General features: G+C 46.0%; 1 protein-coding gene across 12 annotated transcripts in view; it reads left to right on the top strand.

Annotated features, from left to right (window-relative positions):
* twin (CCR4-NOT transcription complex subunit 6-like twin) overlaps nucleotides 1-18,931 on the top strand; it is a 309,342-nt gene that overhangs the window by 35,385 nt on the left and 255,026 nt on the right. For all 12 annotated transcript variants that reach the window (XM_070524425.1, XM_070524421.1, XM_070524434.1 and 9 more), the window contains one exon: nucleotides 13,731-13,829. In XM_070524425.1, coding sequence (XP_070380526.1) covers nucleotides 13,731-13,829 — 99 coding nt within the window. The remainder of the gene's footprint in view (nucleotides 1-13,730; nucleotides 13,830-18,931) is intronic.

Raw genomic sequence — 18,931 nt, 5'->3', positions numbered from 1 at the left:
TGTCCTTGGTCCAGGCTACAAGGCATCAAGGATGGCAAGTGGTGATCTCCTCTTAGAGCTGCATGATCAGAAACAATACGAAAAGTTGCCCAGTTTAGTGTCATTTGGCGATGTTCAATTGACGGTAACTCCACACCGCACTCTGAACACCACCCGCGGCGTCGTCTCGGATGATGATTTGCTCCAACTGACAGAAGCTGAGCTCTTGGAGGGCTTCAGTGAGCAGAATGTTGTCAATGTCAAGAGAATTAAGATGAGGTGGGATGGCAAAGAAATTGAAACCAAGCACCTAATACTCACCTTTGGTTCAAGTGTCCTGCCCGAGTCCATTGAGGCCGGGTACATTAAGCTCCGTGTTAGGCCATATGTGCCAAATCCCCTCAGATGTTTCAAATGCCGGCGTTCTGGCCACAGTTCGCAGAGCTGCCGAGGCCGCCAAACTTGTGCAAAATATAGTGCCCGTGACCACACCTCTGAAGCTTGCAAGAGCTCTCTCCACTGTGTAAACTGTGATGGGGAGCACGCTGCATATTCGGGGTCGTGCCTATCATGGAAAAAAGAAAAGGAAATTGTAACAATTAAAGCAAAGGAAAATATAAGTTTTAAGGAGGCATGCAGGCCTACAGGCATGCAGGGTATCCTACATGCCCAGGAACACTTTTGCTGATGTGATGTGTCAAGGGGCAGCGGCACAAAGGCTTCCGGCGGCTGTCCGACCCACAAGCAGTGAGTCGGCAGTTACGCCACCCCAGCAGAAGGGGCCATCCACCTCCGGGCAAGTGGCCTCAAAGGTCTGATCCAGCATTCCGAGACCTTCACATCCAACAAAGCGCTCGGAAGAGCACGTGACCAGCACCTCGCAAGAGGCGATGGACACAACCAACAGCAAGACGGTGCCAACAGCGCCTAAGGAAAGGCGAGGCTCTCCCGATCACTCCAAAAAAGACAAAACTCGCGTCACGGCATCCCAAAGGGCCCGTGAACTAATCTTCATCTCTTAAACACACAGCACTAAACACAATGAGTATAATGGATACACAAATATTACAATGGAATGTTAGAGGACTTCTTCATAACCTTGACGATATTAGAGAACTCCTACACAAACATAATCCAAAGTTGCTTTGTGTTCAAGAGACACATCTGAAACACAAACTTTCTTCGTCAGTACACCATCTTCCGAAAGGACCGTGACGAGGCTAACACCTCGAGCGGCGGTGTAGCCATCCTTGCAGACAAATCTGTAGCTTGTTGCCACATGGCTTTATAGACACCCTTTGAGGCAGTGTCAGAGGTGTTCTCTTCAATAAGTTAGTAACTGCCTGTTCCATATATATACACCCAAACTATCACCTCAAAACAACTGATATCTATAACCCCATACATCAGGTCCCGATACCCTATATACTTGTGGGTAATTTTAATGCCCACAACACGTTAGTTCAGTCAGTCAAAACGTCAGTTTGCTCGCTGCTGTTGACGCACTTATCTTGCTTCATTTGCTATCGCAATCGATGCTTCGTCTTTCGAGTGAAACTGCAACTTTTTGTTTGGTTTTTTACTTTGGACGTTCTTCACTTACTCTTTGCAATATTGCAAAGTTATTAGACATCACTACTAAAGTTTCGGAAGTGAAGCGTTTCGGATATCACAGACTTCGGATAAAACGGCCATTTTTTGTCGGATTATCAGGGTCCATTGTAATGAGAGTCGACTGTACCACCAAGTCATCTTCGATATATTGATTGGAAATAATAACATTAGTGATGGCAAATAAGCTTGTTTGCATTTCCTGACTGAAACACAGTTTTTTGTTTGTTCAGCCAGTAGATCTCTGCAAGTTGTTGAAGTGGTTCAGGAAGCATTGCCACTCCTTACAAAGGGCCCTTTGTTTAACCGATGTGTTCTTACTGTAAGTCTGGTATTTCTACAAAACCTTGTTGAATTCGCTCATAGTGCTCGCATTTCAGTAGTGTATAGAAGTGTAGTCCAGTTGGTGTAGAATTGTCAAGAATAACAGCCCGACACACACAAAACAGAGAGCATTCATGCTATTTCGTCTGGCTCTCTGTACCATGTATTGAGCTTTATCCTTGACAATATGTATGTTTTAAAAGTTGCCAGAAAAGAGGACTCATGTAAGTTCAATGTATATAGTTACTGGAAAGCAGGCAGGCAAGCATGGACCTAAGAAAGAACGAAAAAAACCACACAAGTGCCGACTATCAACTGAAAGGTTGCACAGTGGCAGAAAAAAAAAGGAGACACAAAACTTATCTGCACATGCTCAAGGGATGGCAGTGCTGGTGCGGGCATTTGCGAAAGATAGCTGCTTAGACAGGGCAATTCCTATTTGTTCACATTTATGGAGGGCTGACTTATGCACATGCTACCACTATTTGTGGTGTACCGAGCCTCGACCATAATGCGAGTTCCTTTGCTCTTGTGGGTGAACAAAACTATACTGCCTGCGAATTTTACAGTGCACTTGCAATGTATTGAGCTTTATCCTTGACAATATGTATGTTTTAAAAGTTGCCAGAAAAGAGGACTCATGTAAGTTCAATGTATATAGTTACTGGAAAGCAGGCAGGCAAGCATGGACCTAAGAAAGAACGAAAAAAACCACGCAAGTGCCGACTATCAACTGAAAGGTTGCACAGTGGCAGAAAAAAAAAGGAGACACAAAACTTATCTGCACATGCTCAAGGGATGGCAGTGCTGGTGCGGGCATTTGCGAAAGATAGCTGCTTAGATAGGGCAATTCCTATTTGTTCACATTTATGGAGGGCTGACTTATGCACATGCTACCACTATTTGTGGTGTACCGAGCCTCGACCATAATGCGAGTTCCTTTGCTCTTGTGGGTGAACAAAACTATACTGCCTGCGAATTTTACAGTGCACTTGCAATCACGACAGTGCAACAATGTGTGATGATGTTCCACCAGTTCACGAACGTTTATGCTCAATTATTATCTGATTAGTACAAAGGCCTGTCTGCCCTACCTGCGATGGACCACTGTTAAAAGAAACTTCATAAACAATGCCTATTCAGCATTCTGTGGAACTCTTGGTACGCTTTACATAACACCTGTCGAGCCTGTTGTTGCGGAATAGGCTTAGTGCATAAAATCATACTTCAAAATGTTTCACAACTTTGCGTTTGAAAAAACACCTAATTTCTTTCTTTTGTTTCTCTGTGTTTGCAGCCATGCAGCCTTAATTGCTGTATTTTACGGGTACGCTTCTTGTAAACAATAATTATTGATGTATTGGACCACTTTTCTATTTAAGATGAGTTAAATCAAGAGATATATTCAAGTGTGCACAGGCGTTCTCGGATGGCCCGCTAAGCTAATTTTCTTGCATGGTTTAACTGAATAATTTGTTTTAAAAATAAATTGTGACTGGAACACTAATAAATTGCTCACTAGTTATTTGATTCAGTAGAGATACCAGCAGTCATAGAGGCATTGCGTAGTCAAGGAGTACAGAACGCTTACGTAAATACCTTGGAAAATATCTACAGAAGTTCTACATCTACCTTAATTCTACACAAGAAAAGCAGGAAGATACCTATAAAGAAAGGGGTCAGACAGGGTGACACAATCTCTCCAACGCTATTCACTGCGTGCTTGGAAGAAGTATTCAAGCTATTAAACTGGGAAGGCTTAGAAGTAAGGATCAACAGTGATTATCTCAGCAACCTTCGGTTTTTGCCAATGACATTGTTCTGTTCAGCAACAATGCAGACGAGTTACAACAAATGATTCAGGACCTTAACAGAGAGAGTGTAAGAGTGGGGTTGAAGATTAATATGCAGAAGACAAAGATAATGATGAATAGCCGGGCAAGGGAACAAGAGTTCAAGATTGCCAGTCAGCCTCTAGAGTCTATGATGGAGTATGTTTACCTAGGTCAATTAATCACAGGGAAGCCTGATCATGAGAAGGAAATTCATAGAGTGAGTGAGTGAGTGAGTGAGTGAGTGAGTGAGTGAGTGAGTGAGTGAGTGAGTGAGTGAGTGAGTGAGTGAGTGAGTGAGTGAGTGAGTGAGTGAGTGAGTGAGTGAGTGAGTGAGGGAGGGAGGGAGGGAGGGAGGGAGGGAGGGAGGGAGGGAGGGAGGGAGGGAGGGAGGGAGCGAGCAACAACTTATTTGAAACAACTTTATTTGGTCCACTATAGACGTGTAAACTCCATGCACCTGGCTAGGCCCACTCGGGGACCATCAGGTGAAACCTGACGACCCTCTCGCGAGCCCTCTGGACTGCCAGGATTTGAGAGGTCTAATCTTGGGCCCTAATTAGCTTCATCATTTCCTCTTGGGTGAAAGGGGGACCGGCAGAGGCGCAGCCCCACAGGACATGTTCGAAGTCCGCATAATCACCACACAGAGGGCAGACCGGGCTTGGGAATCGTTTGGGGTACATTGTGTGCAGCGCTGCAGGGCTCGGGTAAGTGCTTGTTTGCAGAAGTCTGAGAGTGACTGCCTGGGCCCTGCACAGCGAGGAGTGCGGTAAAGGTAGGAGTCTTCTTGACAGATAATTATATTTGCAGATTTCGTTGTACGAGCAGAGAGGCTCGGGTTGCCCAGGAGAGGACGCGTTGCGCAGCGCACGGTCAGTCAAACCTCGTGCAGCCGAGTGTGCCTCCTCGTTGGGGATGATCGAGGCACCCTCAATGGTTCCAAGGTGCGCAGGGAACCAGGCCAAAGAGTGATGTTTCATGTCTTTGGCACTTTGGATGATACGTAGGGCCTGGGGAGCCACCATTCCCATCTGAAAGGCCCTGACAGCGGCCTTGGAATCCGAATAAATCGTGTCATGTACACTGTCCGTCAATGCAAGAGCAATAGCAACCTGCTCTGCAACGCTAGAATTAGAAGTGCGGATGGTAGCGCAGCTAAGGATTTTAGAATCACAGTCGATGACCACTGAGGAGAAGGCCTCTTCTTGAACGTATGAAGCAGCGTCTACGAAGCATGTTCGGTCTTTGTTCAAACGGGCACTGGTGAGCAGAGCTTTATCCCTGGTCCGTCTTCGTCCTTCGTTGTAGGTGGGATGCATATTTTGTGGCATCCGGTGTATGTAAATCTTGGATCTTACGTCGCTGGGCAGCTTAACAGCGTCGAGACTGACGACCGTGGGGTTACGTCCCAGCTTGCCAAGTATGGCTCGGCCCGCTGGGGTACTGGAGAGTCTGACAAACTGGAAAAATTCTTGGGCTTCAACGATTTCTTCGAATGTGTTGTGAATACCCAAATTGAGGAGGTCTTTTGTGTGTGTTCGGATGGGAAGGCCGAGGGCAAGCTTGAAGACTCTTCTGATTAGGGCATTGATCTTGTTGCGCTCCGATACGAGCCAGTTGTGCATAGCCCCTGAATAAGCGAGGTGGCATAGCACGGAGGCGTGGATAATCCGGATCAGATTGTCTTCCCTGATTCCACGGTACCTGTTGGCGATTCTTCGGATCAGGCCGAGGGCGCTTTCGGTCTTGGAACAAATGCATTTGAGGGCGGCTCCATTGGCCCCGTTTGACTCGATAAACATTCCTAGGACCCTGATAGTGTCTACCCGCAGTACTGGGGAGCCCTTACCGGTGAATAATGTAATGTGGCTCTCTGTTGCTGGCTTCCAGGACCGGTGTAAACCGCCTCTAGGCCTCTTCTTTTAGAGCAAGAGCTCGGATTTAGCGGGCGAGCACCTTAGCGCGGTGGGGATAAGATACCACTCCGTCACATCGATGGCCTCTTGCAAAGCGCCCTCGACCTGACCCTCATATCCGCTGGAGCACCAGATGGTGATGTCATCCGCGTAGATTGTGTGGTTAATGTTCGAAATATTGTTCAAGGCCTTTGACAGGTGTATCGAGATATTGAACAGTGTTGGGGAGATCACCGCCCCCTGAGGTGTTCCCTTTGGCCCAAGCTTGATTTCATGGGTCAAAAACTCGTCAATCTTGAGTCTAGTGGACCTTGAGGAAAGGAAAGAGCGCATGAAATTGTACGCCCGTTTGCCGACGTTACACTCTGTCAGGCTCTTGAGAATAAAGGCGTGCGACATGTTGTCAAAAGCGTTTTCCAGATCCAAACCGAGAATTGCCTTAGTGTCGGCGGAGGTAGAGTCAATGATCTGGTGCTTGATCAGTCTCATGGCGTCCCGAGTCGAAAGCCCCGACCGAAAGCCAATCATGTTGTGTGTATAGCATTCGTTAGATTGAGATGGTCAGTGAGGCGGTTAAGCATGGCGTGCTTGGCCATCTTCCCAACGCACGACGTCAGGGAGATCGGCCTTAGATTGTCGATGCTCGGCGCCTTACCTGGCTTCGGTATGAGTACTTTGTAGGCTGCTTTCCAGCTCTTGGGAATGAGGCCGCTGCACCAGATATCATTCCTCTTGTGCGTAAAAAACTCGATTGAATTGTCATTGAGATGCTTGAGCATTTTGTTGTTGATCCCGTCGGGCCCAGGGGCAGATCTGCCGTTGAGGGATGCAAGAACCCGCTTGACCTCAGCCACGATAAAATCCTCGTCCATAGATGGTACATCACGCCCTTCGTACTCGGGAAACTGGGGGGGCACCGGATCGGCATGGCCGCCAGGTACTTGTCTGTGAGGTGCTCCGTGACCGCCTCATCTGGAGTCGAGTCGGTGGCCAAATGGACAGCTTTCGCCAAAGCTCTCTTCTGATTGGACTTGGTGTTGCCATCATGCAGTAGGTGCCTAAGGAGACCCCAGCTTTTACCGTTCTTGAGCTGGCCCTCCACCGAGTCGCACAGCTTGTCCCATTGCTGCTTGCATAGCACCTTGCAATGAGCCTCTATCATCTTGTTTATATCGGAAATTTTCTTGCGTAGTCTTCTGTTATGGCGCTGAGTCTTTCATCTCGCGAGCAGTGCCTGCTTGGCTTCCAATAGATGTGCCAGCCTACGGTCCATCCTGTCCACCTCCAGATCGATTGTCCCCTCCTTGGTGGCTCTAGCCGCATCCTTCTTTATCTCGTCGCACCAAGAGTCTAGGTCCATATCATCGTTAAGGACGCGCTCGGAGCGGTTGGCTCGGAACAAGTCCCAGTCAGTGAACCGAAAGGTCCTCGTTTTGTTACGGGCAGCCTTGATCACCGCTTGAATGATGCCATAATTGCTACCGAGGTCCATGGCTGTGTTGGTCCACTTGACGTTTTCCAGGTTCTTAACAAAGGTAAGATCCGGAGTCGTATCTCGGCACACCGAGTTCCCTCTCCTGGTTGGAAAGTCTTTATCGGTTATCAGCGTAAGATCTTCCTCCGTTGCCGCGTCCCATATGTCTCTACCATTCTTCGTATTGGTACAATAGCCCCACGCCTGATGCTGGGCATTAAAATCCCCCATGACGAGTAGAGGCTGACAGCCGGCCAAATGCATGGCCTTCTTGAGAATACCACCAGGCCTGGCTCTGTGAACGCTGGGTCTGCAGTAAATATTGAGTATGAAGATATGGTTTCTTCTTAAGTGCTGCTTAGGGGGGGTCGACAAGGAGTTCGGCCATGACGTACTCGATCCCATTGTCCGCGGGACCAAGGTCTTGCTGAAGGCACGTGAACTTTTTACTGACCAGGGTAGAGACCCCCCCTTCCTCCTTCAGTGGAAGCCACCATCAGGAAACCGGGGAGCTTGATAGGTGATGATGTGATCGTTTCTTGCAAGGCGATTATTTGGGGCTTGTCCTTTACGCTTCTTAGGTATTGTCGCAGGGTCGCCTGTTTGCTAACGAACCCTGCGCAATTCCACTGCCACATTGTTATGACGTTAATTCCATTATCCATGTTTGTACTTGGGGATGGATTGCGAAAGTGCCGCATTCAGAATGGCACCCTCCGTCGGGGAGGCATTGACGCTGTGCAACTTTGGGACTTGTGCTGTTTCTTTGCTTGGCAAAGATCCTTGGCTGGTCCCCTCCAGCCTAAGTATTCTAGCATTGAGGGCGACCAGGCCCAGCTGAGGCTGCGCGATCATTTCTTGTACGTGAGAGAGACCTGTCTGTATGTTGGAGATGGCATTCTTGAGATCAGACAGGAGTTCTACCATCTCGTCTCCCCTTGAGTCATCCAGGGCACGACGCTTCACTGCAACCGTCTTGGGAGGGGCTTCCACTGTGTCCATGGCCGAAGAGCGTGCGGCAGGCTGAGAAGCTGGCTGTGTGAGCGCCAATCTTCGTATTTCCGCCATCTCGGTGGCTAGCCGACTGATTTCCTGCTTGAACAGAGCGTTTTCTTTCCTAAGACTATCATTGGCACGCCTAAGCTCTTCGAGCTCGTTCGTGAGACGCGGGTCGTGCAAGTCTTGAGAGTTGGGCGCCTGCGTTTGGTTGCCACGGGCCCTATCGGCCCATGTTAGAGAGGACTTGCCTTTACCGCCGTTGGGGGTCTGCGATTGTGAGCTGTTGGATGAGTCGCTCCCAGTACGGGATTTGGAGCAGCTTCTGGAGCTGGAGTGCACTGGAGAAGGCGATGTGAGTCACGATCTCGAGGTAGAGCGACTTCTGGAGCCCCGTCGGCTTGTAGAGCGGCTTCTCGAGCGCAAGCGTCTTCTGCCCCCTAAGGTTGGTGCTGGATGAGGCTTGCGGATCGAACGATCGACAGCGTGAGGAGCTGCTCTTGCTTCCTGGCATGCTCGAAGCGTCGTCGGCGAACAATGTACGGCGTCTTGAATCTATGCGCACACTCTTTACCGGCTGTAAGGTGCGGACCGCCGCAGATCTTGCATTTTGGGGTGCATTGATGCTGCTCCTTGGGATTGGGCAGGCTGCATCCCCGACAGACGATGTCGCTCGGTGTTGGACAGACATCGGCACGATGCCCGAGTCTTCCGCAGGCGTGGCATACGTCCACTTGCTTTCGATATAGGGAACATTTCGTCAGGAGCGTTTCGTACCTGACGAAATTCGGTACCCGGTGCCCGTCAAAGGCGATGATGATGGTCCCAGTCTGAGCGATTCTCTTGGCTGCTAGTTCAAGAGGGTTGTTCTGGTTAACACTCTTGCCATCCACCGTCGCTGGGTCGTCTTGTAACAGTATGCTACGTATGACCCCCTTGCATGTGGAGTGCGGGGCTGTCTCGTACGCGCAGAGTTCATGGATCTTGCCTGAGATTTGGATTTGCTTGATGTGGGCATATCGATCGACATTCTCCCCTCTGGGAGTGCTGGCCACCATGATGTTTTGCTGTAAGTTCGGGCACAGAGTGTCCTATGTGAGCTCGTGCTGGCTGATGCCGGAGGCTGCAAGTATTGCGTCGGCCACCGTGGCCGCTCCAGTTTTGTAAATATTCAGCCCACCTCTTGGTCTAATAACGATCTTCATGTCTTCTTTGGGAAGAACCGGCATTCGGCTTGCCCTAATAATCTTGGTCTTCAGCGCTGCGCCGCTAGACTTGTCGCTATGGAGAGCCAAAGGCGTTGCCATGGTGTTCGGGTTAGCTTCCCGCGATTTGGCGCCAGCTCTTACAGCACCCGCGGTTTGCCATCCCTGCTCCTGAGTGACTTCCTCCGGGAGAATATTTTCTCCCCCTACTTGATATTCCATGATGGTAGTGGACGAGTGGCACTGAGCCACCCCGGAGGCCAAGGCGTGATCTCCGAAGTTCACCATTTTACGGAAATTCATAGAAGAATAAAAATGGGTTGGATTGCATACAGCAGGCATTGTCAGCTCCTGACTAGAAGCTTATCATTATCATTGAAAAGGAAGGTGTACAATCAGTGCATTTCACCAGCGCTGACATATGGGGCAGAGACTTCGAGACTGACAAAGAAATTTGAGAACAAGTTAAGGACCGCGCAAAGAGCGATGGAACGACGATTGCTAGGCATAACTTTAAGAGACAGAAAGAGAGTGGTTTGGATCAGAGAGCAAATGGGTATGGACAATATTCTAATTGACATGAAGAGAAAAAAAATGGAGCTGGGCAGGTAATGTAATACGCTGGTTAGATAACCGTTGGACCATTAGGGTTACAGAATGGGTACCAAGAGAAAGGAAATGCAGGGAAATGCCCAACGGCAGAATTCTAACACAGAAGCCCAATATTGAAACCATTACACCATGGATGCATGCATCAGCAAGCAACATATAACACCCTTATGAATTTCTTGCGGGCAAGCCAGTGTGTTGAGACACTTGGCGACTTTCAATTTGGCCATCTCGACATGTTGAGCCGCTGCACTTGGTAGTGATTGTGCATGTTAGCGGAGTATTCTGCACTTAGAAAAGTATAGAACGCCTTGAAATTTAGGACAATGAGGACAGATAAAGCATAATAAGCAAAGCCACAAGAACATCTGAATCTAATAGTACAAATATCAGACAAATCAATTATCTTCCCATTATTCCCAGGGTGGCTGAACGATCGCAGTGCCAGAGTTCCCTCTAGTAATTATTGTATGAAACTCTGATTGAAACTAGGCATGAAGCACAATATGTATGAGGTTGGAAAGTAAATTTAATGTAATCATGAATTTGCAACTAAGAATGAGGGTGGCCACTGACTGCAATGTATAAAATATGACACTGTACTGTCTGAATGGCATAAATCAGAGTGCCCACAAATCGCAACTTGTTAAAGCTGGGGCAACTGATTAACAAAAAAGTCACAGGTGATATTTTTGTTGATATTCGACAGCAGTTCGCTACTTGCCTCGAAGCGGCCACCGTGTGTGTGATCACCGCTGCAAGGTGATCGAGCAGCCTGCCGGCACTGCCAGCGTACCTTAACACCGAAAACCCACAAAGTAGGTAAAAGGGAGAACATTTACTTACTCATTGTGCAATTATGGTTCACAATTTAGTCATTAATTGTTATTTGGCAGAAAATTCAAAACACAGATTACTGCTGATAAATTTTATTATAGAACAAGTCATTACCAGCTTTTTATGTCCTCTGCAGGACCACTTATTCTCGCAGCAGTCTCCATTTATTTATGTCTTGTGCCAGCTGACCCCATTCTATACCAACTGAGAATTTCCTCATTTCATCAGACCACACAGCTCCCTGCTGTCCTTGAGTGAGCTTTCCTTCCCTTCCCTTGCCACCCGTTTCGTAATTCCAGTAGTCTACCGGTAGTTGTCTGTCATATGCATTACATGGCCTGCCCAGCTTAGTTTTTTCTTAGCTAGAATATGGGCTACCCAGTTTCGCTCTCTAATCCACACCACGATCTTCCTGTCTCTTACATTTTTTTTTTGCACTGCTCGTTGTGCGGTGCTTAACTTGGGAAGTTTTTTTGTTAACATCCAAGTTTCTGCCCCATATGTTAGTACCGATATAATGAAATGATTGTACAGTAAGTTTTCTTTTCCAGGATAGAGGCAAGCTACCAGTCATGATTTGGCATCTTACCACTACTTGTGAATTATGTAGGCTGAAAGAAATTAGGATAATTGCCATATTTTTCATCAGAAGCAACCCCTGTGGCACATCTGGCCAGCTTTTAATGACAGTACATTTGTTTGCAACCAATGAAACATGTAGAAATACATACTTGAATATGAATGTTGAAGTAAATGAATAGCTCTCCGATTCCACTGAGTCATTTGCTAAAAACAGTGAGCCACTGAAATTTATTTAATGTACCAGCAAGACTTTGAAATTGGTGTGCTTGAGGCCTTAAAGACATTTCAAACTCCCTAGCCCAGCACGCTTAGGGGGAGTCGAGAAAGCTTCGGGGCATCGCCTGACGTGATGGCTGGAACCAGCCAATCGGGGCCTCGTGTGCTCCTCACACAATGGTCACAGGACGTTCCTGATTCGTTGGTGTGTCCTCGAACAAGATGGTGTAATCTGGTAAATTCAATAAAATCAACTGCCAGAAAAAAATGCCGTAGTGCCAGGTTTTGTGGAGAAGGCCCACTCTAAGGCGGAGACACGGCAGAGCATTTGCAGGGAAAAATGGCCTGCCTGTGGGCCAACCATCATTGGAAGGGCTGGCCGTGAGCCATAGTTTGGAGACCCCTGGTATAATGAATATCCAAAAACGACATGAAAAGATTAGCAAACAAGAGTATACATAAATTTTTGTTAATGTTATTACATGTTGCATTACCATATTTGCACGATTCTACCATGCTCCTGTTTCTAACATGCAGTTATATTACCCGCCAAATATCCAAAAAACTTGGTACCAATTCTACTGTGCATATCAAACAATGAAACCTGAGTCAACATGTGCTGTGTTGAAACAGTTTTATAAAATATACAAAGGCACAAAAACACACAAACAGCTAAATCTTAGTGGCTAGCCACTATCGGAGTCCAATGACACCTCCTTTTTACTGTCTACCAGCCACAGAAAGCCATCTTCATTTCCACCTAATGTATTTGAAGTGCCACATGAGCAGAAAATGGTAACCGCAAACCAAGGCATAAAAAAAACAATGTTTGTTCAATGGCAATGTGGCTAGCTATCTTTCATTTAGCATTAATTTTTTATATAGGAATCTGTTTTGTTTTTGATGTTGAGTAGAATTAGTTGTGATAGTAACACGCATGCATATTTGAATGCACTTTTTAATGCGTGTTAGAATCATGTAAATATGGTACAGTAGCATGTTCACTTTATTTTTCATTTTCACAAAAATAAACACAAATATACATAGGTAGTTAAACATTATATCCGGTATATAATTTCCTTTTCTGTAATACAAACGAGTGTGAACAAATTTACTTTAATAAAGCAGTTATTTGAGAGACCCACTGTGCGTAGCGTAGTGGCAGCAGCACTGTGCTGCGGTGTGCATAGTCGTGGGTTTGATCCAGGCCACGGCAGCTGCATTTCAATGGTGGTGAAATGCAAAAACGCTCAGGTACTTAGATTTATGCACATGTTAAAGAACCCCAGGTAGTCAGAATTAATCTCTGGTCTCCCACTACAGCGTGCCTCATGATCAGATCGTTTTGCCATGTAAAACCACAGAATTAATTTGTTTTTATTTGTATATAGGCATGTTGGAATTTGTATATTCAGTAGGCTTCATGGGGCTCGGTGTAGCTATACAATGTGCTACTACATTACCGCTACCCCTACGCAAAGGAAAACGGTCCGCAGTAGTTTCTATACAATGCCCAAGCAAACTTGTATGTTTCTCTAAAGCACTATGGGTTTTTGTAAACTTAAAGCATGCGAATGTCTTTTTTTTCCTTTGAACCCAGTTGAACCTGAATGGACCGGTTCTTGAAGCTGTGAACTGGTTTAAATCACTATAATTTTTTGCCCTAGAGCTGAACCTAAACTGAACTGAAAAGCCTGAGCCCAAACTAGAACCAAACCAGAAAAAATTTCATTTCGACACCCTGGGACAAGATAACACAAGCATCTTGCTTTCAGAATGCTCAACGGCGCTGCACTTTCGTCAGCGATGGTCTGCTTGGCGAGGCAGGAGCGCCAATTGAACACCGCCTACTCAGTGATGTAGGAGGCAAAGCAAACATTCGGAAATCAAGATGCATGTGCAATCTCAGCCCTGCTCAAGTTTGCCCCTCTAACTGGGATATTTGTTAGGGAAAGCTGGTTCCTGAACTTAGATAGGCCACTCAGCACAAAATGTTGCACAAGAGCTGTGTCTCCTCTACGTTTGTATGTGTGTGAAGCAGAAATGCAGGAAACATCAAATGAGTTTGTCAGTTTCATAGCCTAAATAAGAATCCTATGAGTCCTATGTACTAGTTGAATATTATATGCAATTTCTTTTATTGTAGGACTCAAAGGAAACCCATTGTCCCCAGAGCTCCTCAATATGTACAATGAACCAAATGGTACACCAAAGCTCTTGGCATACCTGTTGGAGAACCTTGGAGGTAAGTCCCTCCATATGCTTTATTCCTTCACTGTAAGCTCTTGCACTTACTTTTCGCTTCGAAGAACCGAGAGCTGCTGGATATGAGTGCAGGTTTTGTGCATTTTGCTTAAGCTAAGAGTTGGCTTTTATTCTAGGTTTCTATTTTTCCTAAATGGGGTAAAGGCTGTCTGAACCTGTGGAAATGCAAGTACTAGTTTTAGTGCATAAGATATAAAAGGGTTCAATTTTTGGCCTTTGTTTACACGTTTGTGGCCCCCATGTGCTTGATATATCCATACAAAGACATAAAAGGGGAGATGCTAGTCGAAAAACCCAATTTTCTTTCTAAAAAATAATTCTTTAGATTGCAAAATTACACTTCAGCATTATATTTTCATGTGTAAAGAAATCAAGGCATTCCTCAGCTAGAAGACTGAGAAAAAATATTTGAATTGAGGCATAGTAGCTATAGTGGCTTCATTTTTCCACTCATTCTCAACTGATGAGGCTCACAGCCACTGATGGTTGGCTTTCCTGGTTTAACAACAAGGGAGTACTCGCTGTGGCTGTGTTGGTTCCAGTTCATTCTCCGCTTTTCACCAGTGCTAAGACAAAGGCTATGCTTCCTGCATAGTAGAGGCTGACAAGTTAAAAACTATTGTCTCATCGTATTCAGAGCAAACCCCAAAATGCAACAGTGCCTCTCAACAGCAAAATTTGGTTCATCATTATCAGCCTATATCATGTCCACTGCAGGACGAAGGCCTTTCCTAGTGATCTCCAATTACCCCTGTCTTGCACTAGCCGTTTCCAACTTATGCCTGCAAATTTCCTGATTCCATCATCCCACCTTATTTTTTTCAATCCCCGACTGCACTTCTCTTTCCGTGGCACCCATTTTGCAACTACAGTGGAATCTTGATGAATGGAAATCGCTTAAACGGAACTGCCTCTTAAATGGAACACCATCCTCACGGTTGGTTGGTTTTGTATTCGTGCAGTTGCATTCAGCTTTGTCTCTCAGCAAATGGAACACCTGATAAGTGGAACCAATTTCCCTGGTCCTTTGAGGTTCCGTTTAAGGAGAGTCCACTGTAATGGTCCACTGGTTATCTGCTTATGCATTAGATCGCCTGCCCAGCTCCATTTTTTTCTCTTAATGTCAACTAGAATATTGCTTACCCTTGTTTGCTCTCTGATCCACACAACTCTCTTCCTGTCTCCTAATGTTACACCTAACAATTTTCGTTCCATCACTCTTTGCACGGTCTTTAACTTGTTTTCGAGCATCTTTGTTAACCTCCAGTTTTCTACCCCATATGTAGGGCTCCGTGTTTTTGGAGTTTATTTTTCTTGAAATTGGGAGGGTGTTTCTTGGAGTTTATTTTTTGGCGGAAATTCGGCATTTATCAGAATTTATTTCTCTTAAATCCAAAATTCTCTGAAAATCGGAGTTTAATTTTGCATTATTCTCAATACTCCAAAATCTTAGATGAAATGATACCTGAACACGGAAACATCAGAACACATGAATCGTATTTTCATTGCCTCGAAGGTTTGAATACACAAACACATATACACACAAGCACAAGTACTTGAATACAAAACACCTACGTTTGTGTGTATTACAACCTTAAAGCTTGTTGTAATAGACGCAAGCATACTTTATGAGGTTGCTGTCACTGCTGGAAGCACACTCCTTTTGATTGATGAATCTCAGCTTTGAAAATGCCCTTTCAATGTTTGCGCTAGAAACAGGGAGGGCCAGAATACTCGGCGTGCAGCGAGAAAGCACTGGCCACTGGACAGTGTGAAGTCGCCGAAACGACAGGGTTTCAACAATGTTATTGATTTCATAGCTCTGATAGTTCGCAAAATCACTTATGTGCTGGCTCATGTCAGTTTCAAGAAACACTAACTTTAAAATTGACGCATATGTTTAGAACGCACGGGGTATCTCATGATTCACATTTGGACTCACAATTTGAATACTGTACCAAAACGATTCACAGGTGTACTGGAGTGCGTCACAAAGGTTTCTCTCACCTGTCTGTATCCACTTTTCAGCGACAGCAGTGTAGTATGCATGAAGGTCTGAAACAGTCGTTGAGCGGTCATTCTCGTCAAGGAGATCCAACAGACACCATTGACTGAGGAGCTTGTGCAAACGACCCACGAGTATGGGGTAAACCTGGTGTACCAGGGTACTCTCTGCCTCAAGTTCCTTAATGATTGAGAGCATAGCACACAAATTCGTCTTAAGAAACCTCAGCTTAATCAGCAAGTTGTGCACAACTTGAGGCGATGAAACAAAAGTTTTGAGCTTCTCACACTGCTTTCCCTTTACATCGTTGCTTCTCAAGAAAGACAAAATGGTGCACCAATAGTCCAGAACATCTTCCAGGGCTTCATAAAAATAGAACCACCTAGATGGACATACAGTCTTCAGCGACCTGATGGTCATGCCCATGGCCACGCACATAACACCAAACTTACAGTGAAGCTCCCACGACGATTTCAGGAGGGCAGGAAAGTGCACAACAAAATCGTGAACTACCTTAAATGAGCTCGTCTTAATTTCATCCTTCAGGGCATTGTTAAGTAAGGGGCTTTGGAAGTGCCTTGAAATATGGGCTGGAGAGTTGCAAGTCCTTGTGAAGCTTCTGCATGTAAGAAGCTGAATCAGAGCACAACACAGGCTACGTTGCAAGGCCTTTCCAACTTTCTGAAGAGCGCTTTGTGTCAACATGTCAATTGATACTGCGTTACACAGCTGAACTACCTGCAAGTCTATCATGAGGGTCCTACGTCCAGGAAGCTTGTCGTCATAGAAGGTTGCAAGCACCGCCACTGCCGGACGTCCGCGGGGTGTTTTTTCATAGAAGAGCTTATTGTCGCAATGTCTTTCACACTGACTTTGTGTAGGTATTTCCGATATAGTTGAACGCTACCTGCCATCGTGCGTTCCGCTGGACACTTGCTTCGAAAGAGACTGCCAAGAGGCCCATCAGCCTGGCTGGCGCAGTGGAATCCCAGCATGACAGAGTGCACGGCAAAACTGGTGTGGGATTTCATTCGTGTCTTGCCTGTTGGATCGAGCTCATGCGATGCACTCTTCCAGCAAGCTTTGCTGTGATGAGTTGCCTAAGGGATAGGAATAACAAGACGATCTGAAAAAATTGGATTGCAGCCATGTGAATTTTGTTAAGACACCTGGCATTGAAAGAAGCGTCCACGATAACCAGAGAAACTGTGTCAGGCTGTACAAAGCATGTTACATGCACTCTCACATAGCCGTAATTTCATAGCACTAACAGTTAAAAAAGGACTTACTTGTGTTTAGGTGGGGCTTCTTCAGCTGGACGTGGCGTTGTGATTGTAGATGCTCCGCAATTCTTAACCCTTTGACGGTTTTTGCCGTACATGTACGGCGGCGGTTTTCTGTCCCGCAAGGTCTTCGCCGTACGGGTACGGTTTCGACCCTCCGTTTGAAATTTCGCGCCATAATGACGATGCACGCTTACTGGGAGGTGCTGCCACCTCTTAGGTCTTACAAGAAGCGTTTGAAATGTGTGCTACCTTCTTGGGGAGATAAACATAACTGACTTCAAGCTTCAGCGCATCGCGCAGACTGCGGCCACACCCCTTTTGCGGTTTCGGTTTCGCCACGTGTTTGCAACGGAGGCGCGCGAAACGTCATTTTTCTCTTTGTCGGCACTCTTGCAAATGCTGTGGAAGTTGATTTCTATCTTGATTGGCGCTGCTCTTAGCTTGTTTATAACCGCTGCTCGCGAGGTATTCTCGCTCTCAGCGGCAACGCGCTTTCGCGGTTTCGGTTCCGCCGCAACGGAGGCGCGCGAAACGTGATATTTATCTTTGTCGGCACGCTATCGCAGGGGCGGCGGAAGTTGATTTCTATCTTGATTGGCACGGCTCTTAGCTCGTTTATCACCGCCGCTCATGAGGTATTCTCGCTCTCTGCGGCTGCGCGGAGACTCGTGTTTCAAGGAGTACCACACTCTAAAATACTATTGAACATATTGCAGTTCTGAGTGATGCCGACACCAAAATACTGTTCCCTAATTTTTTTTACTATTTATTCCCGACTTTATACATCTTGTACATTCAATATCCGCAATAAAATAATTTGACCACCCGGGAACGTTTTCTTCAAAATAATTCGACCCTCAAAGGGTTAAGGTTCCCTTGCCGTTGGCAATGCTGACTGTCACACGACAAAACTTGCAAGCAAGTTCTCATCTTGCTTGCATCTTGCATCTTGCTTGAACTTGCATCTTGCAGCAAGTTCGCATCTGACTCCTTCAGATGACATTGATTTTTCAAAATCACTAAACTCCTTTACGTAGTCGATCAAAAGCTTTCCCATTTTGCTTGCCCAAAATTTCTGTTCACATGCTACAGAAGTGCATCATGTGAGCATGCCATGCTTTCCGCCAGCAGGCTTTCCGCGCTTGATTCGCTGCCCTGGTGGCACTTGAGCACCAGGGGACTGTATATCAAGATGTCAGCTCATGCTCCCGGGGGCAACAAGCCCTTTGTTAAATGTGCGACGGGTGCTGTCTACGAGATACTGTTGACGTGAGGTAAAGTTTAGATCGGCCAAACTGGCTGATGTATCAATGACCTAGCTTAGAACATGACCTTTGTCGAAAGGCTTTCAATAAAGAACAGAACAGGGTCATATTGGCCGTTAAAATCGGAGTTTATCAGATAAATTCAAATTGTCAAAAATTTTACCGGTGAGTGTTATCGCATTTTGGGGGATTTATCTGAAAACGGGGCCCTAAGCATATGTCGGCACCGGTAGAATGAAATGACTGTACGCTTTTCTTTTCAATGACAGTGGTAAACTTCCACTAAAAATTTGGTAATGCCTTCCATATGCACTCCTGCCAATTTTTATTCTTCTGTAAATTTCCTTCGCATGATCAGGGTCCCCTGTGAGTAACTGACCTAGATAAACATATTCCTGCACAAACTCTAGAGGCTGACTGGTGATCATGAGTTCCTGTTCCCTTGCCAGGCTATCGGAACATTACATTTGTTTTCTGCATATTAATCTTCAACCCTACACTTAGACTTTCTTGGTTAAGGCCCTTG

Source organism: Dermacentor albipictus, chromosome 1 (assembly GCF_038994185.2).
Source record: "Dermacentor albipictus isolate Rhodes 1998 colony chromosome 1, USDA_Dalb.pri_finalv2, whole genome shotgun sequence".
Lineage (NCBI taxonomy): Eukaryota > Metazoa > Arthropoda > Arachnida > Ixodida > Ixodidae > Dermacentor > Dermacentor albipictus.
This window is presented reverse-complemented; position numbering and strand designations above follow the sequence as displayed.